The 27,304-nt window shown below is 41.3% G+C and overlaps 1 protein-coding gene across 1 annotated transcript; it reads left to right on the plus strand.

Annotated features, from left to right (window-relative positions):
- Positions 1-39: 39 nt before the first annotated feature.
- zgc:110329 (tetraspanin-15) lies at positions 40-27,017 on the plus strand. The gene is made up of 8 exons (XM_028578207.1): positions 40-357; positions 8,104-8,289; positions 12,385-12,459; positions 12,634-12,729; positions 13,966-14,082; positions 18,095-18,145; positions 23,217-23,333; positions 25,820-27,017. Exons 1-8 carry the CDS (start codon positions 259-261, stop codon positions 26,162-26,164), a joined length of 1,086 nt encoding a protein of 361 aa, XP_028434008.1. The 5' UTR covers positions 40-258; the 3' UTR covers positions 26,165-27,017.
- Positions 27,018-27,304: the final 287 nt, after the last annotated feature.

Here is a 27,304-nt window from a genome sequence, read left to right on the forward strand (position 1 = left end):
GCACTGCCCCTTTAAGTATGTAGTCAAAACAAAGCCTGAACTGGCCGGCCGTACGGAAGTGGTTTTTGTTTCGGTGGCTACATACAATAGCATGTGAGAAATGAGGGCTACTACATATTTAAAATCCAGTTAACGTTAGCTGTCTTAAAGGCGTTTTTTATTTCATTAACAATATTTGATGTTTCATTATTATTATTATTTTTATATTGCCTGAACTAAACGAAGGATAGCTAGCTAGCTTGTTAGCTAGCTTTATTAATGTCAGCAGCCATGCCGTCCTACTCTGAATTGAGGAAAACCAACCACTTCTACTACTTCATCAAATTTACCTTAAATATCTACTCAATGCTCTTCTCGGTAAGTTTCGGGTCTCTTTATTGACATCAGCATTTTCAATTCAATTTCCATACCATAGTAAGATAGAGCAGCAACTGTGTTTGCTAATTGTAGCAGACGCGAACCACCCAATAGCATCAGCGAGCCTACTCTCCAAACTTCATTCAAAACATTTGAGTTTAAATGTGCTTATCTACTTCTGTCACATGCACACGTTTAGAACATAACATCAGGCATGTTTAGAGTCTATACGATCTACTCTGCAAGTCGGCATGCACCCCGAATGACGAGCACGAATCTTTGGATTACAATTTCAATTCAAAACCCAATTTCGCATCAAACACTAGCTAGTTAGCAGCTAGCGAAGTTCCATCTAATAGCGTTACAAATGAGACGTAGTATTATGAGATTTTATTAAAATAAATTGCTTCGTATTGGATTGGACGCATTCCGTATTTACCAGGAAATTATTGTAATTATAACATACGTTATCCATTGTGATAACAACTTTGCATTTTTGTTGTTGAGCAATGTAATATTAAGTTGCCATATTTTCTAATGGGATTTGGTATGGGATGCTCTGGATACTAGCTAGCTGGTGAATAGTTAGCTTGCAAGATATACACATCCCTTCAAGCACCATGCATCCTCCCTAAATTGGAATCTGTTAATACAATAGTTTTGGACAATCTTATATTAAAACGATAAACTACTGAGATGTTAATATTTGCATTTGGTATTGAGACAATACGCAGCGACCACTGGCTAGCAAACACCACGGTGGTGCAGGGCGTTGGATCCAGTTAAAGGGACGATAATGTGGGTAAATAGTTTTTGCCGTCAGAAAATAGTAGCAGGCTGATAGGCGCTGTTGTTAGTCATTCAACCAATCCAGGTACACATTATACATCTTTAAACATGTAAAGTGTTCTTGTGAAGAGAGAATATTATTCCAAGCTCGGTTTAGAAGCATTCTGGTTTAAGGTGAGCCAAACGTAGCCTACATTTACTTTAGTGAAGTTTCACTGCTCATCCCTGCCCAGTTTTAATTTGATGCTAATATAAGACTGTGGCAGATGACATTTTTTTTTTTATTTAGATATTATCCAAACAAGCAAATTTGACTCTGGCTAATCTTTGCTCTAAAGTACAACACTCTCTTAACCTATAAAGAATAAAAAAAACAGAAATGACAGTAAGAAATATGAAAAAATACAGTTAAGTATGCAGTATAACAGTAGAATTACAATAGAATTTACAAAAAATATACAGTAGCAATTGAAGAGAGGGAAGGAATGGTGCAATATCAGTATGGTCCAAGATTTAAGTATAAATATACAGTTGTGCTCATAAGTTTATGAACGCATGCTAAAGTTGACTAAAAGGAGGAATAAAAAAATCATCTTTTGGAAATTGATCTTAATGCCTTAATTTAAAAAAAGAAATAGGAAAACTCCAACCTTTTTAAGGACAACAATTTTCTTTGTGAATGAATAATGTATCATAAATAAATAAATGTTCTTCCTTAAAATACAGGGGGCATAAGTAAGTACACCCCTATGTTAAATACCCATAGAGGCAGACAGATCTTTTTTTTTTTTTTTTTTTTTGAATTAAAATAGCCCCACATCATCATATAACCTTCACCAGATTGGCATGGGGTACTTTCCATAAAATCATCTCTGAATGCAAATCAAACCAGCTATTAGGCTAACTGAAATAAATTATTTACGATACATTATTCATTCACAAAGAAAATTGTTGTCATTAAAGGTTGGATTTTTCATAATTTTTTTTTTTTTATATTCCTCTTTTTAGTCAACTTTAGCATGGGTTCATAAACATATGAGCATCACTGTAAATATAAATATAGTGCAAGGCAGGTCGGTGCAATGGTCATATATTAATAACTATTGTAATTTTAAGATTGAAATATACATGAGGTAGATGAGCAGAACAGTGATGATTGACTTTGTTTAGTGTAGCGGTTGGGGGGGAGGGGGGGCTATTTCTGATAGTTCAACAGAGTGACTGCTGGGGGAAAGAAGCCATCTTTGTGTCTGCTGGTTTTGGCGAACAGTGCCCTGTATCGCCTGCCAGAGGGAAGAAGGTTGAACGGTTTGTGACCAGGATGTGAGGGGTCTGCAGAGATTTTTGCTGCCCTTTTCCTGACCCTGGACCGGTACAGGTCCTGGATGGAGGGAGAAGGTCAGCTCCAATGATCCTCTCTGCAGCCCTAATTGTCCGTTGCGGTCTGGCCCTGTCCCGTTTGGTGGCTGACCCAAACCAGACAGTGATGGAGGCGCAGATGACAGACTGGATGATGGCTGAGTAGAAACTAAAATAAATCAATTTAGTACACTTTGGTTGTGGTTGGAGAGTTTTTCTATGCAACCAAGTGCTTTGGCAGTTCAATAGATAAGCTACTCATAGACAGAACTTTGATTGCACTTTTGTTTTTTAAAGTGCCAAGGTTTAATTTGGGATCCAACAGCCACGTAACATGCTGGACAAGCCTTGCCAGGCCATTAAGAAGTAAAGATAAGTTATCCTCAGCCTTCATCTTACAAACCCCTGTGTTTTGTTCCTCCATCTTACCCCTACAACACTTTTATCTCCAGGAACATTGTTGGAATAATGTTCAATTTGCACCAGCGCCAATCTGCCTGACTGTTTGTCAAATACATGTACACCCTGAAGCGCATTATTGAATATGACTCCAAAACATCAGTAGTTTGATTCCATTAGCACTTCAGAGTCCCTTTCATATGATCTGTTGCTCCCCTCTACTATCTCTCCCTCTTACTGCTGGGATTTAGGACAGTATGGCCCAGCTTAGCGCAACAGACAAAAGTTCCTCTAGCCCCAAGCTAACCGTGTAGGCTTAATGGACCTTTTTCACAGCAGACATTTTGACTTGTCATAGTAGGAAAAGCACAGCTGAAATTGATAACCTTAACGATGGCTCAGTTCCATCAAGTGTCCCAGTAAGCTATTTCAGTGAGTCAGCATGCACAATACCAGGGCCTCTCCTATGTGGAATGCAGCCATCATTAATGGTTTTGAATACACCTGTGCTTTTCCTACTATGACATTTCAACATGTCTGCTGTGAAAAAAGGTCTATTAAAGCTATTGTTGCTATGGTGATCAGTGTTGGGAGTAATGCGTTTACAAAAGTAACGCAATTACAGAAATGTATTCCTTTTTGCAATAACGCATTACTAATTCAATTTCGGTAATGTAATACCCGTTAATCTCAGTAACACGAGTTATGAAACATTTTAATGCAACATTTAGTGGTGTTTTCTTTTTTTTAAAGTGCCCATATTATAAAAAAAAAAACACTTTTTCTGGGATTTGGGGTGTTCTTTTGTGTCTCTGGTGCTTCCACACGCATACAAACTTAAAAAAAAAAACCATCCATGCTGTTTTGAGTGAGATACGGTTTTTGAGTGTGTCCTGCCTTCAGTCTCCGGGTGAGCTGTTCAAAATCGGCACGGCTTGTGACGTCACAAGCCTTAACGAGCTGGCTAACCGCAACCGTAAAGCTACGAGCTAACGGCTAGCATGCTACCTCGTTCTCAATAGCAAAGCACTGCTACAACACACACAAGTTCACCATAATCTACAAAAGAACTACTTACATGTGCACCCTCGTTTAGAAGAAGTCTCCCAGCTAATCCTGCCTTGGAACTGACTGAAGGTGGAGAAACAGCCTTTCTTTTACTGTCTATGGAGCTAGCTGGCTGACATGATCTACATCTGAGCTACTGCGCATGTGCAATCAAAGATAGTATAGAGGAAGAAAAGATGTCTCACTCTGTAGCTAAAACAGAGACCTGGTGAAAGGAGGACTCTGAGAGAGAGAGAGAGAGAGAGAGAGAGAGAGAGAGAGAGAGAGAGAGAGAGAGAGAGAGAGAGAGAGAGAGAGAGAGAGAGAGAGAGAGAGAGAGAGAGAGAGAGAGAGACCCCATGTCCTCCTCAGTTTTTGATACTTGATTGTTACGAAAATAAGTATTCTAGTAATAGTGGTCCGAGCCACAGACGGTACCGACAAAATCTGTGTCCCAACAGGTGGCGGTACGTCAGCGCGGACAGCAGTGTGTTAATGTTTAGGCTTGCTATACGTAAATACCATTGCATTTTCTATCAACGGTGGAAAGTAACTATGCTGTACTTTAATACAACTGTAAGGTACTTTTTAATTAAGTATTTTTACTTTTTCACTTGCCTATTGTACATTTTATTTTTTATAGCTTTAGTTACTTTGCATATTCATATTAATTATACAAAATATTATGAATAACCTATGATGTATTAAAGTGGATAAAGATGAGAATTTATTGATCCAGTGGTGAAATTCACAAGCTACCAAGTCAAACTTCTGCTGTTATTTTGGTGAAAGGAACTCAAAAGTAACGCAAAACTAGTGCAACTCATTACAATTCGGAGACAGTAATATTGTAATATAACTAATTACTCTCAAATGACAGTAACTAGTAATCTATAATGTATTACATTTTGGAAGTAACTTGCCCAACACTGGTGGTGATGGTTAAGTTTGGTTAATGTAATTTAGGGGGGATTCTTATGACAGGAAAAAGCTGCAGGTGTCAAGTGGGAATTACTCTGCCTCATCCAGTGGAATTTGAATAGGTCTGGCTGATTGTATTTTGTCTTTTTCACTCAGGGTTAGTCATCATACTGTATTTTTCACATCATACTGTAAGGCAGGTAACAGGTTACATTTAGCATTATTTGAGTATTAAAAGTGATTGCTAACTTCAAAAGCCATCCTTACTGTAGGGCAGGTTTGGACACACAGTATGTGGTGTTAGGCTTTTTCCTGGGTCCATGTATGTGTCTCTGCACTGTTTAGCAGTCGTGGGCACTGTTAGAACCCATCGTGATCTAGCTAACAAACCCTTAGACTGCAAGGCATCCCATCTTTCCAGTGTCCTGGGATGACTGATGCATTCTTTTTGGCATGGTATAGGATTTTTTTCTACAAAGTCTGCTACTTATTCTTATTTTTATTACTGCAGCAGCGGAGGTAGGAAGGCTGACTTTGGATGCAGGATCCCAGCCAAATGTATCTGCCAATGCTTTATGGAGGGTTGTGAGCAGTAAATGGAGTTGAAGTGGATGGACCCCACTCAAGGCAGATTGCCTCTGTTTCCAATTGAAAATCAATAGCAGGAAAGCAAACGCTGTTTGTTACTTCTCTTTTTGTAGCACACGCAGAAGGCTGCATGTACTCTATAGATATTTTACAGTTTTTAGCGTGCACAAAGGGTTAGACTTGGATACTCTTGCTAATCATTTAATGTAACTCTCTTTACAGTGATTCACTGCGAGGCACTATGATCCAGCACACTGTACTTAGTACAATGTTGAGGTACTTACGTATTTCCATTTCACCTGACTATGAGCCCTATCACTCTAACACCTCTCCAACTGCATGTCTAAGGTTCTTATTTGTACTTCTACTCCACTAAATAGCAGAGGGATATTGTACTTTTTACTCCATTTGTTTGACCGGTATACTTACTTTAAGATTTTACATTAAAAAAAAACATATGAGAAGCTTATAAAAAAACAACAAGACATTGTTAAAGCCTGTCTGCCTGGATTTTGTCTTTTCTTCTTATTTGTCTGTGCGGGACGTTTATGCGCATCAACAAAGAGCCATTGGGCCCCATGTGGGTGTGTAACCCCCAGCCAAGGTTCTGCAGCACTAAATTAATACATCAGTGTTGTCAAAGCATACAAAAAACTAAAAAACAAGGAATTAAAAGTAATATACCATATCTAATATAATGATGAAAGTAAACCATAAGATAATTATGATAATATTGAAGATAGTAAACAAATACTGCATGTCCCTCAATATGTAATATGTGTGGAAACATACAATTCTCTACTTATTTTGCCTCATATTGTAACAGGAGAAGACTTATTTTATTAAGTTTTTCAGTTTTCTGGAATTATTTTATTCTTATGTTATATTTAGAAAGTGTGCAGGACTTTTGATTCAATGTCATGCTAGCAATGTTTACAGACACATTTTCTTTCTTGGTCTCCACAATTTTATGGCAACCTCTTTCTATTTCCAGTTGTGGTCACTGACTCTGTATTTAGTTATGTTTTTGAGATATTCTGCTATTTGGATATCTCTTTTCAGGGATTGATAACATTCAATTTAAACTGAATCTCTCTCGTTGGTTGAGCCGGAGAGGAGGAGCCAACTTTTAAACGCTGTGTTTACAAACCGTTGTCGATACTCACTACAGATTTTACCATAAGTATGAATGCATTAGTATGAACCATCTAATAGTGTAAGTAATAATAATGAGACAAGGGCTATTATTATGCATAAAAAGTACTTTTACATTTGATATATATAAGTATGTTTGTATATTTTATATATGAATACTGTTTTTGTATGTTGTATTGGCATGTTTACTTAGTAAGTCTAGGTATTTCTTCTGCCACTGGCTAGATGCCAGTCTAAGTGTAAAGCAAGGTTGTGCACTGGGTGCCATCATGTTTGTGATGATGCAGTCCTATTACACCAATTCCACATTTTACCCCAATTATTTTATTTTCTGAGCCCCTAATCATCTTTTCACATTTTGTAGCATTTACCCAACATGATGTGAGCACTGAGGGCAGCTTCAGCATATTTTGGGGTTTGTGTACTTGGAACAAAAGCATCTAAACCTGTATGTATGTATGTATGTATGTATGATAAGTACATCTTTGTTTTTGTTTTTTTAATGTAATGGCCATGGACTAAAAATGTATACTAGAAAGAATCCTATTTAACCATGTTTGCATTTGAGGTGTCCAGCAGTTTTACAAACATCTCTTTTGAGATAGTGGTCTTGATTTTTCGTTGCAATACCGCTTGTCCACTGGACAAAATTGGTAGCAAGACTGAGCGCACTTCCTGGGGACCTGATTACCTCACTGTCATTAAAGTCATTTTCTGGTGCCACCATTTGTTGTTGCATACTGTGATGATGTCATCCCAGGTTTGTTGCACTTCCAATCGGGCATCTTGAACTAAATCTCCTTCCATAAGAGGGAATGTCCCATCATCTTGATTCACTGCCTAATTTCATTATGTGGATATTGTTGCAGTTTATGTAGGCCTTATTCTGCCTTAAGAAACAACAAATCCACTTAAAAGAATTCCATTAGTCTGGATTTCATTGGCGCAATTCAGTGTACTGAAGATATACAAACCGTTCCTGATTTCTTAAAAAAAACTTGTATGTCAATGTCAAACCATTGATTGGCTGCTAAACCTGACGGCCGCGGGTTTGATTCCAACCTGTGGCTCTTTGCTGCATGTCATTCCCCTCTCTCTCCCCTTTCCTGTCTTCAGCTGTCCTATCAATTAAAGGCCCAACATTTATAAGAGAATAACTTTACAAATTGAAATTGAAGTCATTTATTAACCCAGAATTGTCTCTTAAATTTTGGGATGATAATTCTTATTACTTTTAACAAGACACCAAAAAATGAAATGAAAGTGCTTAAAAACACAATTTTCTCAACAAAATCTATAAATTTAAAACTACTCGACAATCTTGAGTTGAAAATCATTTTAAAGTTAGCGGTGTCTGTAGTGTCAGCAGTCTTCACACTAATACGACATCCCAAGAGACGCATGAGAAATAATGTGAATATCGAAAAAGCTCAACGCTTTTGTTCTTCATACTGAGGATTGTCATGGCTTTTATCTCTCTCCCTCCAGCTAATGGGTCTTTGTGTGCTGTGCGTGGGGGTGTATGCCGAAGTGGAGAGGCAGAAGAATCGAACCCTGGAGGGCCTTTTCTTGGCCCCTGCCGTGGTGCTGATACTGCTGGGCCTGGTGATGTTTACCGTGTCAGTGGTGGGCATGGTTGGATCCCTCAGGGACAACAAGACTCTGCTGCACATGGTAGGGATGATAAAGGAGGAGGGGGAGGAGGGGGGGTGCATGAGCACATGTCTTTATGTCTTTGTTGTACATGATATATGTGTGCGTGTAATTTTCAGAATTGTATAGGGGTTTGAGTTGTCAGCTGAGTTACAAAATCAGGGAGGTAATCGGGGAATACAACTGAAATTATACATACAAGGGTACCTCTACAAATGTCTATCTATGTAAATATACAAATTACACACGCGTCAAAGATGAGAAAAATTGACTGTGTTCAAAGTTTGCCCGACAGCAACGGTACATAAGTCATAATCGGTGATTGTTTTATTTTTTCCACCACAAATGCAAAACCACAGCCGTTGCTTTGGCCAATAACAGAAAAAGAGCTCAAAGGGAGCAGGGATACTGTATATTCTTGTGGTTGCTATGCAACTATCTAATTAGCTTTAGCTAAATAAGCTGGACTGAAAAAGGGGATTAAAAGTTAGCCATTAAAAGAAGTCACTGTTTTTTTCTGCTTTTGCTTTCATGAAGAGGGCGAGAAGCTCCTTTCATACTGAGAGCCATAAAGTTAACGTTACTCACAGAGAAGTGTATACATTATGTTCCTTCATGCACTGATAATTGCGTCTCTCTGTTAACTTAGTTTCCTATGATTTCTAAAAACTTGTCAGCAAATATTCCATAAAAAATATCTTTTATTTTTTTGCCCCCTTTATTGATCCAAGCCGATACTTATTTATTTGCCTAAATGACACACAAATGCACACTCAAACTACAACCTGAAAATGTGATAATATGGAACTTAATGCATCCCCAAAGATGCTCCGTATACATAGTAAAAATAATTCTGTACATAGCAGCAGAACGAATGCAGTGTTGATTAAATATGTATCTGACACACTTTAATAATAATTAAACATACATTTCCGACAGACTTTCAACTCACACCTCCGGCGGAGCTTTTCGTGCATCCCTGTGGAGGCTGGGGGCATTGAACCCGAGTGGACAATGTTCAAAGTTTCCATTGCTGAAGCTGCGGCGAGGAGCTGTGGTCTTAGGATCTTAGGTGCCTCAAGGGGCGGTAACCCACGAACACCGTGGTGGACACCAGTGGTCAGGGAAGCCGTCCGACTGAAGAAGGAGTCCTTCCGGGATATGTTATCTCGGAGGACTCCGGAGGCAGTTGCAGGGTACCGAAGGGCCCGAAGGGCTGCAGCCTCTACCGTGAAAGAGGCAAAGCAGCGGGTGTGGGAGAAGTTTGGAGAAGACATGGAGAAGGACTTTCGGTCGGCACCAAAGTGTTTCTGGAAAACTGTTCGCCACCTCAGGAGGGGGGGGGGGAACCATCCAAGCTGTGTACAGTAAGGATGGGACACTGTTGACCTCCACTGAGGAGGTAATAGGGCGGTGGAGGGAGCACTTTGAGGAACTCCTGAATCCGACTAATACGCCCTCTATGTTAGAGGCAGAGCTGGAGGATAACGGGGGATTGTCGTCGATTTCCCAGGCGGAAGTCACTGATGTAGTCAAACAACTACACAGTGGCAAAGCCCCGGGATTGATGAGATCCGTCCAGAAATGCTCAAGGCTCTGGGTGTGGAGGGGCTGTCCTGGTTGACACGCCTCTTCAACATTGCGTGGAAGTCTGGGACGGTGCCAAAGGAGTGGCAGACTGGGGTGGTGGTTCCTCTTTTTAAAAAGGGGGGACCAGAGGGTGTGTGCCAATTATAGGGGTATCACACTTCTCAGCCTCCCTGGTAAAGTCTACTCCAAGGTGCTGGAAAGGAGGGTTCGGCCGATAGTCGAACCTCGGGTTGAGGAGGAACAATGCGGATTCCGTCCTGGTCGTGGAACAACGGACCAGCTCTTCACTCTCGCAAGGATCCTGGAGGGAGCCTGGGAGTATGCCCAACCGGTCTACATGTGTTTTGTGGATTTGGAGAAGGCGTATGACCGGGTCCCCGGGAGATACTGTGGGAGGTGCTGCGGGAGTATGGGGTGAGGGGGTCTCTACTCAGGGCCATCCAATCTCTGTATGACCAAAGTGAGAGCTGTGTCCGGGTTCTCGGTAGTAAGTCGGACTCGTTTCAGGTGAGGGTTGGCCTCCGCCAGGGCTGCGCTTTGTCACCAATCCTGTTTGTAATATTTATGGACAGGATATCGAGGCGTAGTCGGGGTGGGGAGGGGTTGCAGTTTGGTGGGCTGGGGATCTCATCGCTGCTCTTTGCAGATGATGTGGTCCTGATGGCATCATCGGCCTGCGACCTTCAGCACTCACTGGATCGGTTCGCAACCGAGTGTGAAGCGGTTGGGATGAGGATCAGCACCTCTAAATCGGAGGCCATGGTTCTCAGCAGGAAACCGATGGAATGCCTTCTCCAGGTAGGGAATGAGTCCTTACCCCAAGTGAAGGAGTTCAAGTACCTTGGGGTTTTGTTCGCGAGTGAGGGGACAATGGAGCGGGAGATTGGTCGGAGAATCGGCGCAGCGGGTGCGGTATTGCATTCAATCTATCGCACCGCCAGGACGAAAAGAGAGCTGAGCCAGAAGGCAAAGCTCTCGATCTACCGGTCAGTTTTTAGTTCCTACCCTCACCTATGGTCATGAAGGCTGGGTCATGACCGAAAGAACGAGATCCAGGGTACAAGCGGCGAAATGGGTTTCCTCAGGAGGGTGGCTGGCGTCTCCCTTAGAGATAGGGTGAGAAGCTCAGTCATCCGTGAGGAGCTCGGAGTAGAGCCGCTGCTCCTTTGCGTCGAAAGGAGCCAGTTGAGGTGGTTCGGGCATCTGGTAAGGATGCCCCCTGGGCGCCTCCCTAGGGAGGTGTTCCAGGCACGTCCAGCTGGGAGGAGGCCTCGGGGAAGACCCAGGACTAGGTGGAGGGATTATATCTCCAACCTGGCCTGGGAACGCCTCGGGATCCCCCAGTCGGAGCTGGTTAATGTTGCTCGGGAAAGGGAAGTTTGGGGTCCCCTGCTGGAGCTGCTCCCCCCGCGACCCGACACCGGATAAGCGGACGAAGATGGATGGATGGATGGATAAACATACATTTGGCATTTCCTATTTTTCACAAACTACTTAGTAGGCCCTGGTTCAAAACTATGAAGTTATTGATATGATAATATGGTAAGTAGAGCTGGGCAATATGTCGATATTGTGATATGAGACTAGATATCGTCTTAAAATTTTGGATATTGTAATATGGCATAAGTGTTGTCTTTTCCTGGTTTTAAAGGCTGCATTACAGTAAAGTAATGTCTCACCAGTAGAGGTGTGAATCTTCACTGATCTCCCTATTCGATTACGATTATCATGTCTTCGATTCGATATCTCGATGCATCACGATGCGTCAAATAAATGTTTCTATTAAAGCCATGTAGGATATTTAATTCATAGCTTTTCAAGCTTCAAAAACAAAACATTCTGCAGTGCTCTAATACTAAATAAACTGGATACATAAAACTACAGCACTGAGCACATGGCACTTCCTGAATGTGCAAAACATAACAAAATATGTAAACAGAAATGTTGTTAGGCCTACATTAAATTATAAACCGAAATAATCGATTATGGCCAGGCCGATTATCGATGCAGCATTGTGCATGTCCACGATTCGATCCATCGATTATTTGATTAATTTAATCACCTCTACTTACCAGACTGTTGCAACTGTTCTATTATTTGCCTTTACCCACTTAGTCATTATATCCACATTACTGATGATTATTTATCAAAAATGTCATTGTGTAAATATTTTGTGAAAGCACCATTCGTCAACACTACAATATCGTTGCGGTATCGAGGTATTTGGTCAAAAATATAGTGATATTTGATTTTCTCCATATATCGCCCAGCCCTAATGGTAAGAATGGATCGGCATTTGATCAGGTTTATTTTAGAACCAAAACGGATCTGCATCCGCCCAGATAACTATCTTTAACATCTGCTCGCGACATGCCGATTAAAAACAGGTCAGTATGTTATGCTTTGTGTCATCGATGTATTGAAAAATTTGTATTTTGTAGTAAATAGTTTTCTTGGTGTGTTGGTGCGCCACTACCATATATTTACCCTGAACGCTGTCTGACTCTGATCTTTCTCCCTCCGCAGTTCCTCTGTGTTCTCTGTGTGTTGCTGCTTCTCCAGGCAATCGGGCTCACCTTGGCTCTCATCTTTGAGAGCAAGGTAAACGTCTTTTTGTTTGTTTTTTACATCCTGTACATTCTCAGATTGCCTCTAGCCACAGTCGGGTCACTACTACTTCACTGTACTCTCTGACTGGCATCATCTTTGTCAGTGCTCCTAACAATGACCACCTCTCCCCTGTGTTTCTGCCTCTCTCTGTTTTTTTTTATCTAGACATCTGCCTTGTTCCAGAGCAGTATACGAGAAGGAATTAAACACTACTACGATGATTTGGATTTCAAAAACATCTTGGACTATATGCAACAAAAGGTGGTTTGACATTTAAACAACAGATGATGTGATTGTTGATTTCATTTTTAACTATTTCTACTTATTTATTTTCAGTTAGACTGTTGGAATGGTCAGTCTGCTTTGTCTCATTTTCTTACCGCTGTGGCATAGTTCCCATTTTAAAAAAATAAATAAAAATAAAGCAGTCTACAACCACACACATACCCAGCTTTCAACTCTGTCGAAAGCTGTTGGAAGAAATGGCAATAAACCAGAGCCTCTGCACCACCATGAATCGCGCTTTTTTGGGCTATTTTCAAGCGGTTGCCCATCTCAATAGTGATAACGGCTTGGCAGTTTCTCTACTGAGCAAACTACTTGACCTGTCAGGTAGAGCAACAGGACCTAATGTGATAACTCAGTATTTTGGTTCATGTAGCTGGATTAAAGATGGTTCTTTAAAGGACGGACCACTCAACATAATTTAGCTTTTCTAAAAAAAACAGACTAGGAAATCTTAATCTTAATACAAGTAAAATGCTACAAGTAGGTATTTTAGATATGTTTGATGTGCTTTCTCTTTTTTTAGATAGATATTTGATTTGAGCAATAAAAGTAGAACTGACCTCAGTATTGGCTTCACTGAAGCATATACTGTATGGTTTCTTTGAACTTCAAAACAAATTGGCCGAAATGTTTTTTTTTTAACCTTTGGCCAGTTTTTCTTGTCTCTCAATTGCCATTCTCGCAGTTTGGAGCCTTCTATCAGGGGATACTTGCTGTTTTGGCATCACCTATGTCAATAGAGAGGGCACTAAATCCTGCTCCCTGACTTGTGTCATCTTTGTTGTCTTCCCCACTGCTTGTCAGCTCACAGCTGAGGTCAGGCGATCGCAGAGATGTCCAAAAAAATGGTGAATTACCAAAAAAAATTATTGTGAATTGATTGTCAGAAACTGTGCAGTCTTCACACAAGCACCTGTTTTCCACTGCAGACATTTCCACATTTATTTTAGTTTGCTGTAGGAGTTGGATGTACGGAGAGATCATTTGTCTGTCTGCATGGCGGGGTATAAGGCAGCATTGGTTCAAGTCCGAGGGGGGGAAACAGAGGCGTGGATTATTGCATAGCAGAAGCTGTGACTCAGTGGGTTGTTTCATTTAAGAGATTTGAAGGAGCTTGTTGTTTCACAATCTGAGACGAGTCTTTTTTTTGATAGCATGCTTGGTTCATAATTGCCTTGTCTTCATACTGGCTTGTTTTTCTCTCTCCAGTTTTCATGTTGTGGAGGAGATGAGTATAAGGACTGGGGAGTCAACCAGTACCATTTCTGCAATGGGACCGGTCCACTAGCTTGCGGGGTTCCATATACCTGTTGTGTTCGCCACAAGGTGAGTGCTGACACCACTCATATGCACACAGAACAAACAGTCAAAATACATAAATTCACACAAAATACTGTAAAACATCTACACTGCGATTTGCAGTACTTCCTATGATTGCATTTTGTCATGACCCCCCCTTAAGGATCAGGTTAAAACCAATTTATTTAACCCATTTTAAACAATAGTTCAAAATACGATAGAACGTATTTTTTTTTAATTTTCAGTGGTGTAGTGAGTGCATGGGTGTGTTTTTGAAAGCAAAACTCACAGAACCCAAAAGACAACCAAACCCTGCTGTCTCTCTCTGCAGGACAGAGAAAGGTGAAAGTATTAAAATCATAATATTATCTTAGATTAGATTTTGCGTAACTTCCGGCTGTAGCTGTATCCCTTCTAGCCACAACCCTCTGCCACTCAGCCTGACTTCTAAACAGCGGACAGGGAAAATACCAAAGAGCCACCCACAGAGGGGGAGGGGTTATCACACTTTCACACCTGTATTGCAGTTAGTTGGTCCGGATTGAAAAAAAAAGATACATTCAGTGCGTTTACATGCAGTTTGAAAAAAATGATGATATATATACGAGTTAAGGCAGTACCTCGATTTCGCCATGTAAACACCTTTCCCCGGTTAAAATCGGGCCTAGACAATTCCCTTTAGTAACCGGGGTATTCCTGCATGTATACACCTTAAGCAGGTTATGATCGGTTTTAAGCGTCTGAGCATGCTTCAACTGCCCCTCCCCCACTCCACTGGAGTGGTTTTTGAACCGTAAAATAATCCGTCAGCGCTGTGAGTCGCAGTCGTTGCTATGATACCATACAACAAAAACAGCGGCGGGCCATCGGCAGCAAGAAGCCTTTTTTACTCCCAGCCGAGGGCAGCAGTGGACATTGGCCGATAGCTGCCGACGCTGTGTCTCGGCAAATCAGTGGAGGGGCCGAGCAGCTTGCGGCCGCTGGCTTAATGTTAATGTTAGTTAGCTAACAAAGTTAGCTTGCTAATTCCACCTGACACTGGTTACAGATATAATTAAAGCTTCGAGCAGCGATGGACGGGCCCTCGCGCCTCGGCGTGTGTCTGGGTTACCGGCAAATTCTGCTCCTTGCGAACGTACATTTGCGCAGCACTCGGACGCCGCAAATTGTCACCAATGAAAAGGGAACTCCCCGCTGAGTTCAATGATACCTCACACAAGACTCTACGTCATACAGTTCATTAGCTGTGCTAAGGGGCGTGGGTAATGCATAGAGGGCGGGTCAAACCATCACCAATGAAGAAGGAAGTCTCTGCTGAGTTCATTGATACCTCACACAAGGGTCTATCTTAAACAGTTAAAATTTTATGAAAGGGGACGGGGCTTAAGCATAGGGGCCGGGTCAAACCATGACCAATTAAAAACGAAGTCTCTGCTGAGTTCAATGACACCTCACACAAGACTCTACCTTAAACGGTTCAAATGTTGTCCTCAGGGTTGGACTCTTATGAATCCTGAAAAGTTTCGAGGTAATCGGACAACGTACACTCGATTTTCACCCACTTCCTGTTTCGGCGGCGAAACGCACAAAATAGCCGCCCTGCCACGACCACGGCCTATGACGAAAAGTTTTTCTTTTAACAACTTTTCATCTTTAACATCTTAAGATGGCACAGACAGTTTGAAGTTGATCGGATGAAATCTCTAGGAGGAGTTCGTTAAAGTACGACATGTGGATATGGCCAAAATCGCACTAATCTCGAACATTTAATTCAAAATGGCGGACTTCCTGTTGGGGTTAGGGTATGGCTCTAATGAAATTTTTTGTACATCTTGACTTGTTACATATGTGTACCAAGTTTCGTGAGTCTACGTTAAACGCACTGCAGGGGCTCAATTTTCTTAACTTTCTAGGGGGCGCTAGCGAGCAATTTTTGTGCGCCTATTCCCGAAACCCTTTAAAATACGTAAATGTTCACCAGACTTGATGCGACCGCCAAATTTGGTGAGTTTTTGATATATTAAGCCCCTCAAAAAGCCAATTCATTTGACGGGAAAATAATAATAGAAAGAAACAATAATTCCTTCAGTTTAAATAGGGCCTTCGCCGCTGTCGGCGCTCGGGCCCTAATGAGCCGAACAAATTGTCAGTCATTTGGCGAGAACACACAGTGACAAGAGTGTGTTAATAAAAAATGAAGTTGTTAAATTTTTACTAATTTACTGGCCGTTTGGTGTAATGTTGACATAGGTCAACCAGAAAAAAAAGCCTGTTGTGCGTTGGCAGAGCGCCACCTACTGTACCGGATGTGGAGTTACTCCGTCATTCTTCCCATTCTTCCACGCTCATGTATACGGGGAGAACTGGCATAACCAGTCACTGCTGTGTCTTGTCTAATTGTCCAGCGAAGTCGATTTACGAGTTGTTTTCCGGAGTTACGAACCGGAAGTTGCAAAAAGAACGCCACTGAGGTCGTTTATATACGACTCGTCAAGTCGTCTGAACTCAGAGGACCCCGACTTCACTTTCAAAGATGGCTACGTCGTGCATCACACGTAGTAAACATTGTGGTTTTCTACAATTTTAGCACTTTTGTCTTTGTTGTAACCAAATGAATAAGTCGTACACATAGTGCTGTATACTGCTACCTATAGGCATGTTGCTGCAGTCTTATTATGAGTTAAATACCGCCTGATTAGTTATTTTGTAACTTGTGCAGCTGAGACGCTCGGTTGCTATATGACAACGGCTTTAAGCCGAGCCTTGAGCAGAAAGCAGAGCAGTAGCCCAACGTTAATCAAAACGTTTTCATGCATCAAACTGTGAAATATATTTGTGTAATATGTCAATAACTGGGTGAATAGAATTCTAAATGTTACTAAAAATGTTACAAAAATCCATCTTTTCTCCGACTCGTAATATTGTGTGACAAAAAGAACGCAACAACCCCGCGGTTATTCGTTTTCCGACATGGATGTGACGTCACACTTGAGCTACTAGTCGTGATTACAAGACAAAAAGAACGCACCATAATGTCACAAGACGCTGCTCACCAACAAATAATTGAACCGGTCGAGTTTGACAGCTTTTCACGCCAGCCTAATTGAAGTTTAAACTGCACAGAACTGGCTTGGTGTGAAGCCACACACCTAGCCAGTGTAACACAACACAAACAAAAACTGTAACGGACATTTTTTTACTTTACTATAATTTTTTCAGGTTATCGGCAATGTCATCTGTGCATGTTTGGTTGCTTGTGAGGCCGTAATCAAACGGACGATGTTCACAAAGTAGACTGTAAATGGACGAAATGAGCTCCTCTCTGTTAGCACAGACTTTCGATTTCTCTAAGAAAGAAGATTAAGATACATTTCAGAGTAAATAATTCTGCCAGTTAATGAGCAAGTATTGATACAACGTGAACTGGTATCAGTAAAAGTGACGCTGCAGCCATCCCGTTTCATAATCCTAGTCCCTGCTGATGGATGCTTCAGATCCAAAAACCATGCACTGAGTTAGTGACGACAACTGCTTTTTAGAAGATACACTTATTTTCCCCACATCAGACACGTAATTGATGGTGTGAGAAACGTGTCTCGTATGGGGCCTTTGGGAGTTCTCTGTTCAAATGAAATGTTAGTCCCTTGTGGCCCACGCCTCCCTCTATATGCCCGGTATCACTCCTCTCCCAGATACTGTCTCTGGAAGCAGTGGAGCTGTGCTGGAGAAATTAATGACATAATCATCCAAAAAACACACACACACTGCAGAGATAGAGAAAGTGATTAGGAAAGCGGAACATTGGCTAGGTTTCTGCTGTTATCACTTCCTACCATAGACTTTTACAGTCTATGGTTCCTACCTGTCAGTGCTGCAGCCCTTTTGCAAACGCTTAAGGTCACGCTCTGGCTGGCAGGGGACAGGAACACCCCCTTGTGTGGAGGATTACTCCCACGTGTCCCCATGGTGTTGTACCTTGGTCATCTTAGCTCAGTTAAAGTCTTGTCTCTGACTCTCAAATTCTTAACCCTCTGCACAGGTAGGAGAGGTCATGAACACTCTGTGTGGCTACAGGACTCTGGATAAAGAGGTAAGAGCAATAATTGGTTACTTTAGACACATTTTGTCCATTTGGTTTTACCATTACTCCTAATGCAGCACAGCTGCATCACACAGGGTTATGATAACATTTTTGCACCAATTTAGAAACCCTTCCTTTGTTTAACATGCACTGGGATCATGTCTGGTGTCAAAACATAAGGAGAGTTCCTACTTTTCTTCCAACAATTAGTCAATCAATTGAGGAAATAATGGTCAGATTAATCAATAATGAAAATAATCAGTAGTTGCTGCATCATATCTTCACTATTGTTTAACATTGGTGTTATCATGAGTGTGCAGTTTAGGCATGGACACTATGGATACAATCTCATATTATCTTATATTGTTGGGAATTTTAATTCATAAAGTCTTTTTAAATCAAATAACCAGATGGAAACACATGGCTAATCCAGTCACATTGATGCAACATCCTATAACAAGTGTCTCTTATAAAATATAACTGCTGAGGTGGGAATTGATTGAATTTTATTTATACAGTAGTATCAAATCATAACAAGAGTTATCTCAGGACACTTTACAGATAGAGTAGGTCTATAATTATAATTTACAAAGACCCAACAATTCCAACAATTCCCCCAAGAGCAAGCATTTAGTGGCGAGGAAAAACTTCTGTCGTTGAAAGCCAACGTAAAAGAACTATCTTGTTCTCTTAAGAAATCACAGCGTAGCCAGCGTAACGAATCAGATTGTTTATCAAGTGCAGCAAGGGGAGAAGACGAAAGTGTTCCCCTCGAATTAACAAACGCATCTTCCTTAAGCCCGAGACACACCAAGCCGATAATTGGCCGTCGGACAGTATGGCGAGGTCAGTGACTCAAGTCTGTTTGGTGTGTTCCGTGCCGTCGTCCGTCCGAGGGGCCGTCGGCCTTCATTTTGGCCGGTTTTGACATGTATAATCGGCAGGGCGGGCACTGCCGGCAGTCAGACTCAAATGACCCATCTGATTGGTAGAGTGCTAACCTGGAAAATGGGAGAGGAATGAGCGTGACTAGAGTCTCTCAAAATCTGACAAAAATCTTTTTAAACTGACCTTTGTTGATCTGAAATGACGACAGATTCAGCAACCTCGTGGCCTATTTCTCGCTTTAAATGTTTTCAGAAACACGTTTCAGTGAACTATTTTAGTACGATATGAGATCGTATTTTGAACAAGCCGCCATGACAGTCTGTCTTTGAATTTCCGGAGAAACCAGACCCACGTGACAAGTTCGTCCAATCAGCTGCCGGTTCTCATTTTTTGGGCGACAATAAAGATTAGCGCTGCCTGCTGTTATGGAGATGTATTGCGTCTCGTCGCTTTGGTGTGTTCCGAGGCACTTTTTGGACCAACTCGGGGACACTGATCAGCCCAACTGCCTTTTGTGCCGAGGGTGGGCCGTCTAGTCAGTATGTCTGCAGCTTTTATATAGAAACATGGGAATACACAAAAGAGCCAAATGGTCAAGAATATCAGACAGGAGACTCTTTGAAGCGTACATATTACAATTGACTTCTTCCAGGAGTCACAAGTCATGTTAATGTGCTTCACACATCCCTTTTTGTTTTAGATTATTTTTTGGGCATTTTTTTAGGCCTTTATTTGTATAGGACAGCTTAGACTTAAAGGGGAGAGAGAGGGGGAATGACATGCAGCAAAGTCAGTCGAAACCGCGGCTGCTGCGTCGAGAGGTAAATCTCTATATACAGTATGTTTATATATGGGCGCCTGCTCTGCCAGGTGAGCTACCCAGGCGCCCTCACGCATCCCTTTGTTGTGTAGAAAGCAGACGGTCTCCTGGTGAGATGTCTTTTTACCATTTGTATGTAGAGAAAACACCTTAAAGTGCCCGTATTATGCTCATTTTCAGGTTCATAATTGTATTTTGATGTTGTACCAGAATAGGTTTACATGGTTTAATTTAAAAAGAAAACACCATATTTTTGTTGTACTGTACATTGCTGCAGCTCCTCTTTTCAACCTGTGTTAAGGTCTCTGTTTTAGCTACAGAGTGAGACATCTCACTTCTGTACCATCTTTTTTGGCACTCACACGTGCGCAGTAGCTAGGTAAGGATCATATATCAGCTAGCTAGCTGTTTCCATAGACAGTAAAAGAGTCTGTTTCTCCAACTTCGGTCAGTTCCAAGGCAGGATTAGCTGGGAGACTTCTTCTAAACGAGGGCGCACATGGAAGTAGTTCTTCTGTATATTATGGTGAACTAGTGTGTGTTGTAGCAGTGTTTTGCCATTGAGAACGAGGTAGCATGCTAGCGCTAGCATGCTAGATTTTGAACAGCTCACCCAGAGACTGAAGGCAGAAGACATTCAGAAACCCATATCTCACTCAAAACAGCATTTGATGTTTTTTTTTTTCTCAGTTTGTATGCGTGTGGAAGCACCCGAGACACAACATGATAAAAAAAGTGATTTCTTTTTTTCATAATATGGGCACTTTAAGATTTCCCTTTGTTCTTTCTGTCTCACTAGAATCCTCAGACTAATGTAAATTACTCTTTGATCTAAAATTCATTCCTCACACTTTGTTTTAGGCAGAAACCTTGAGTTGTGAGGAAAATCATCCTTCTATGCAAAATGATGACTTTATATTGATCAACACTCAGTAACGTCAATGAATTGTGTGCTACTCAGAAAATATACCGTATTTTCCGGACTATAAGTCGCACTTTTTTTCCTACTTTGGCTGGTTCTGCGACTTATAGTCAGGTGCGACTTATATATCAAAAAATATATAATTTAACATGTTTGTAAATGTTAATTCATACTGAAAACATTACCGTCTACAGCCGGCGAGAGGGCGCTCTAGGCTTGTGAAAACTAGAATGCTGCTCCTAAAGACAACTGAGAAAGAAAAGAGAAACTGCAGGTAGTAAAATATGCAGACGAAAACAGTAATCGAGCAGCAGAAAGAAAGTTTGAAATGAGGGAGAAACTTGTGAGGGAATGGCGAAAAGGTGACTCTTATTGCAATGAAGAAAACAAAGAAAGCTAATCGGCTAATCGCGGGCTGAAAGCAAGATGGCCAGAGATGGAGGAACAAGTCGGGAGGGGCTTGTCAGCGCTGCAGTTACGTCTCCACGCCTTTTAATACATCCATGCTCCACGCCCTGGTACCGTAGTTGCTCTGTGTGCTATTGTGTAGTTGACAGATGAAAGAAAAAAAAAAAAATCTAAATAAATGCGACTTATAGTCCGGTGCGACTTATGTGTTTTTTTTTCCTCTTCTTGACGCATTTTTTGACTGATACGACTTATACTCCGGAAAATACGGTAATGGAAATAAATAAAAATGGCTTAAAATACTCTTGATGAACACACAAATAAACCTTGTTACAACGAATATAGGATGACTCCCTTTTTTTACAACGCCTTATGTGGCAAAACCCTTTTTGAAGACACAAATCCCTTTCAGACTAGTTTTTTTTTGGGAAAGTTTTCCTGAGATACTATCAGTCCAAGGAGAAGAGAGCCTACGTCTCTGAAGCCCATTTGGCATCATGACTTTGCGTAAACATACACGCCACTTTCCTAAAGCCAAATGGCGTGTTATCTGTACGCATTTTGAGCTATCCACGTGTATGTCTACGCTGTATACAGCCAATGGAATCGCGAGAACATGCCGTACTATCGCGAGAACAACGTCACACGCGTGTAAAAAATAAAAGTTGGGTTTGGGAAAGGCTTCAGTAATGCAAAAAAAACGATAAAAGCACGACGGTGACCAACGTCCCACACGCTTAGGAAAACAAACTGTTGGGTTTAGGAAAGAAACATTGGGGAAGGCTTAAAAAAAAAAAAGAAATACGGTTGAAAAATCTATACGCGGGTCGCAATCCTGGCTCTCCTGGGTGAAAGTCCTGTGTTTTGTTTTCATACTACTCGCTACGGCGAAAAGTCACACATAATGTAGGTCAACGGCGGCCGAACGGCGTTGATAAACGCGCTAAAAAGCAATTATGCGTCTTGATAATACGCCAGAACGGCATTCGAAATTGGCATGTCATACATACGCCACTTTATGAGATCAGTCTGCTGAAGCCTTTTCTCTAGTAAAAGTAAAAGCAGCAGAATGTGAATCCCACATGTGTGCAGCTACTCACACAGCCTCCTGTCAGGCTCTTTTAAGTATTTATAGGGATTTTTTTTTTTTTTTTCTGACTGTCTGAGCTCCTCATCATTACATTCTGACACCTGTAAATCCTGGCAGCTTAACAGCTGATCTGGTCCCGGTCTGTTTTTTTTTTGCAGGAAAGCCGCCAGAAGATGCTTTCAACTAATTTCCATCCCTCAGGAGATAATTAAGTAACTCTTTAAAACTGACTTGGGGAAAAAAAAAAAAACTCACTTGCCTAGCAATATCAAGGCTACAAACAAACCGTAATGCAACACTCTCTGTAGGAGCCAGTGTTACGCTGATACTCTCTCCATTCAAACATAATATCTAATCTTGTGAATACGCAATTGTCTAGTCCTTAAATTATAATACTGTAGTATGTGATGTTTTTAATGAGTTATCTAGTGTTTCATGGCTGTAAAGCATAAATATCCTGGCTCTTGGGCAAAGCTGATCATCCCAATTTAAGTTCTGCTAGCGTATTGTCCTCTCCAAAGCATTTGCATTAGGCCATATGATGTACTATGATGCTGACTGATGTATTCCTCTCAGAATCTTAGAGGATGGATTTTTTTTTTCTTTCTTTTATGACTGAAAAATATCACAGACTATTAATTTACTGTCTAATGTCTAATTTACACACTTGTCATTTACGGCCATTTACAGTCATGGTGTGTTGTTGCTAGATGGCAGGGAGTGGCAAGCAGAGTCTGTGATGCTAATTGACTCATTTCTCAGTTTTCTTTCCCCCATCCTCCAGCATCTTGTTTTCAACAGTGAACCGCTGAAATTGAAATACTTGTTAGAACTTCACTGGCTCGACTTGCTAGTTTTCTTCCCTTTCTTTAGAGGTACTTGAGTTAGTGACTGTTTTAAGTTTGAAATTAAAACTTTTCCTCTTGTTGTCTTCCTCTGGTCTGTGCATCAGCGTGCAGCCCTGCATGAGCTGATCCATGTGCGAGGCTGCATCCATGCGGTCAACCTCTGGATGAGTGACAACATTGGAATAACCACTGCACTCTGCTGCGCCATCGGGCTGCCCCAGGTAATTTAAAGCTCACAGCAGCGACTCGCTGCCACTGAACTGGGTTTGAAGCCCTCTTTCCAACCAAATCCACCTCTCCGACTTATAGCCCTGCTATCTGAACTGTAAACTCCCCACTTTCTGTGAAAGTTTCTGACATTTTAATTTTCCTCACAACACTGCCTAGTAAATAATGCTCTATGCTGCATATGGAAAGCCTATTTAGCACTGGCAGAATACTTAACGTTCTAAGCCAAAAAACTAAATTGGTTGTGGTGTAACTTAAAGGTTTCAAATACTTGCTTTAATGGCTCAGTTTTGGACAGTTTCATTACCGTATACCTTATAAATCTGAATGTAATCTTCCCATGCATACATTTAGACTTGTCACAGCCCCCTCAGAGAGGCATAATTAAGTTAATTAGTCTTCTAAAACAGCTGCATAAAACGCATTGGTTCTTTGCAGCACTACTTCTCCCGAATAAATTTTACCTTTTTATACATTTTGTACAATTGAAATAAACACCTACTCTTTCCGTTAAGTGCCCACACTCTTTAGGCTGTGGCTCAGGTGGCAAGAGCGGCCGTCTACCAACTGGAAGGTTGGTGGTTCGATCCTTGGCCCGATCCGATCCACAGTTCCATGTCGAAGTGTCCTTGGGCAAGACACTGAGCTGACACCGATTGCTCCCGATGCTGCGCCTTCGGAGTGTAAATGTGTGTGAATGTGTACCTGATGAGCAGGTGGAACCTCATACGGCAGCCTCTGTCCTCAGTGTATGAATGTGTGTGAATGGTGAATGCTTCCTGTACTCTGTTAAAGCGCTTTGAGTAGTCGTTAAGACAAGAAAAGCGATGTATAAATGCAGTCCATTTACAGTCACACAGCTGTTTTCTTGGAGAAAAAGTTTTTACTTTTTGCCAGTCCTAATCTTAATTTGGTTAACAGACTGTCAATTCCTTTGAATTGCTGTGGCTTTTGTAGTTCTGGGTCTGATTTTATTTCAGTGTGTTGATCCTGTAAATAAAGCCTTCTTTTAAGTCCCCACAAACAATTCTTAAGGAACTAAAATGTTCCTTCATCCAATTATCTGCAAACCACTTCAGTGTGTTTGTTGGCTCGCACAAATCTTTTTTTTATGTTTTATTTGCTCTTAAGATGTCGACATGTACTTCATTGTTTCCTGCTGCACCTGCAATTAATGAAATTAAGAGAAGGAGAATGAGACTATAACATTTGTCTCCACAAAATCATCTGTTAAGTGATGATATTTATTTGTGCTTTAGGACGTAACCGCTGTGAAAAAATCAGAAAATAATAAGAAAATTTACTTTTAATTTAAGTCGGGTGCCGACAGCAAAGCATAACTTTACAACAATGAAGCCAATGCAGAAGTGCCAAAACTTCAGTTTATCGAGTGGCCACTTGAGACCGGCTCCAAAAGGGAGTCCATCGCTAAAAGTCTATATCCTTGACATTCCACTTCGGGGATTGCTCCGTTGCCGCCGGAAAATCCGCCGGATTTCACTTACTTAAGCCGGATATTCGTTGCCTTGGGCTTCCTTTTGTGTTGGCATTTTAAACTCCGGTCGATTTGTGGACTATGGTTAACCTTTTCTCAGATCTCTGCAGGGTAAATCCAGACAGTTTAAAGAAATGCCAATAAACCAGAGCACGTTTTCCTCCCATCCCTGAATGCTATGTGGACTAGCCAGACTCTCCTCCAGCGCACTTTGGAGGAGGGCCTGGCAAAGCGAGACTAATCCCTATAGACCCCCCATGTTAAAATGCCAAACTTTACAGCAGAACTATCCACAATAACAACCTGGTACAAACAAAATAGTGATGGTGTCTATAGCTAAGAATTACCTCTTTTGGGGGAGGGGATGGTTAGCCGATGTCATGCACTCCCTGTTGGCTTCGTCAGCCGCTCACTTTGAGCTTCATTTTGGTACAGACACCTGCCTGCAGTGAGCACACAAACCAGACCACATCAAAGCTTAATTCATTTGGGCGCCTGGGTAGCTCAGTTGGTAGAGTGGCCCCCCATATATAGAGGTTTACTTCTCGACGCAGCGGCTGCAGGTTTGACTCCGACCTGCGGCCCTTTTCTGTATGTCATTCCCCTCTCCCTCTCCCCTTTCATGTCTTCAGTTGTCCTATATAAATAAAGGCCTAAAATGCCCAAAAATTATCTTTACAACAACTTAATTCATTTAAAATGGCCTGTCATCAAATTACTCATGGAATGTGAATTGGCAACAGCTGATATTTGCTCCTCCCATTTTGCAACTCTGCACTTAATCCTCTCACTGTGGCTCGTTTCAACCAAAGTGGTAAGCCAAAAAGGCCTGGCATCAGTTTCTGGCATTGCACATGCTTATTATCTTGATGGCCAAGTGCTCTATGGTCCGATGCTGACTGATGATTAATTAGTCCGTGACCGAGAATCCATTGATGACCAGAGTATTTGTATTAATGAACAATGTGTCATGCCTCCCTGCAGCTGCTGGGCATCGTCCTGAGCTGCATCTTCTGGAACCTGCTGGTGGACATGAGCGAGTCGGCCGACATGGTGGACTTCAAGCTGAAGAAGGCAGAGGTTGAGTACAGCGAGCTGGACCTGGCGGGCGCCGGCTGGTGTATGTGTCTTCCAAGGGACGGCGGCTACCTGCCCGTCCCGGCCGCCGAGCCGGACCTCGACCCCATCGATGTTCACCTGCTGAAGCTCAAGAAGAAGGCGCCTCGCACACACGCTCAGCTCCGAGAACTGCAGCAGTCCAGATCGGCCACTGGGCTGGACGAGGTAGACGCTAGCCGGAAGCAGAAAACGCCCTTTCATGCCTTTTGAGTTTTTGCCTCTTTTTTTTTTTTTTTTTTTTTTATTTAATTATTTTTAATTCATTGTAATCATTACATTCGTTGGAGTTGTGTTGCACTACGTAATGGTCAGCCATTGGACCAAGAAAGATTTGGTCAGCTAAAGGGATCAGAAGTACTTTGGCACTTTGTTATGAATTTGTTTACAACAAAAGGAACAACATGCAACATAGGCTTTAAAAAACACTTTTCTTTTGTCGTGTTTGTGGTGGTTGTTATTCAAAGATTTATGGCATTATATGACATTGTATTTAATTTTTTAGCCTTTGAAACTGAGCTATGTCTCATGTGCTAAAGCTTACCTCAGGCTGTTTTGAAAATAGCCCAGTAGTCAGAGGACAGTACTATTTGGTGTGTAAATTAATGGTAGCTTGAAAAGACGTTTTTCAGTGTCTGAGAAATAGAAATAGCAAAGTATGTCTTGCGTCTGTGACGGATGTATACAGTTTGTGTATTTCCTTTTTTTTTAATCATGATTTCAATTTTATTTTGTGCAATCGGTGTACATTGTAAGACTGGTAGTTGTGGAATAACATGGAATGCATGTTTTGTACTGTATATAAAGTAAGTTTAAAAAAAGAAAAGAAAAAAAGTGTTGTAAGGCTCTCAATGGGGGGGGGCTTGAGTCTATTCTGTTTTTAAAATAAACTTTTTATTCAATCTTTTAATGGAACACCTAAAGGGATTATCCAGACTACAAATCCAGTAAAAACCTACTCTATGATGTTTTTTTGTATCTGAGTTATGCACAGTTTTGAGCTTCCCCCTAGCTCCTGCCTTGTATCAGCACAGCTGTTGTCAATAAAGCTGAATTTGTCTACTGATTGCTGAGTTGCTTTGCATATACATAATGAAGATAGTGGAGTTTTCTTGTTCCAAAAGTTCTACATGCATTTAGTGTTACTCACCGAAAGTAATTTAGCCAATGTACAACTGGTCAGAATAAACCGAACGAGCCCTTTTAGCTAGCAAGCTAGCGAACTGCTTAGTAAAATTTAAAGGTCCAATATGTAATATATTTACTGTAATAAATCCAAAAATGACCCCAATGCATCAGATATTAAGGAAACATGCTAAGTTGAAATACTATCTTTTCTGCTAATACCAGTAT

The sequence above is a fragment of the Perca flavescens genome, chromosome 5 (genome assembly GCF_004354835.1).
Source record: "Perca flavescens isolate YP-PL-M2 chromosome 5, PFLA_1.0, whole genome shotgun sequence".
Classification (NCBI taxonomy): domain Eukaryota; kingdom Metazoa; phylum Chordata; class Actinopteri; order Perciformes; family Percidae; genus Perca; species Perca flavescens.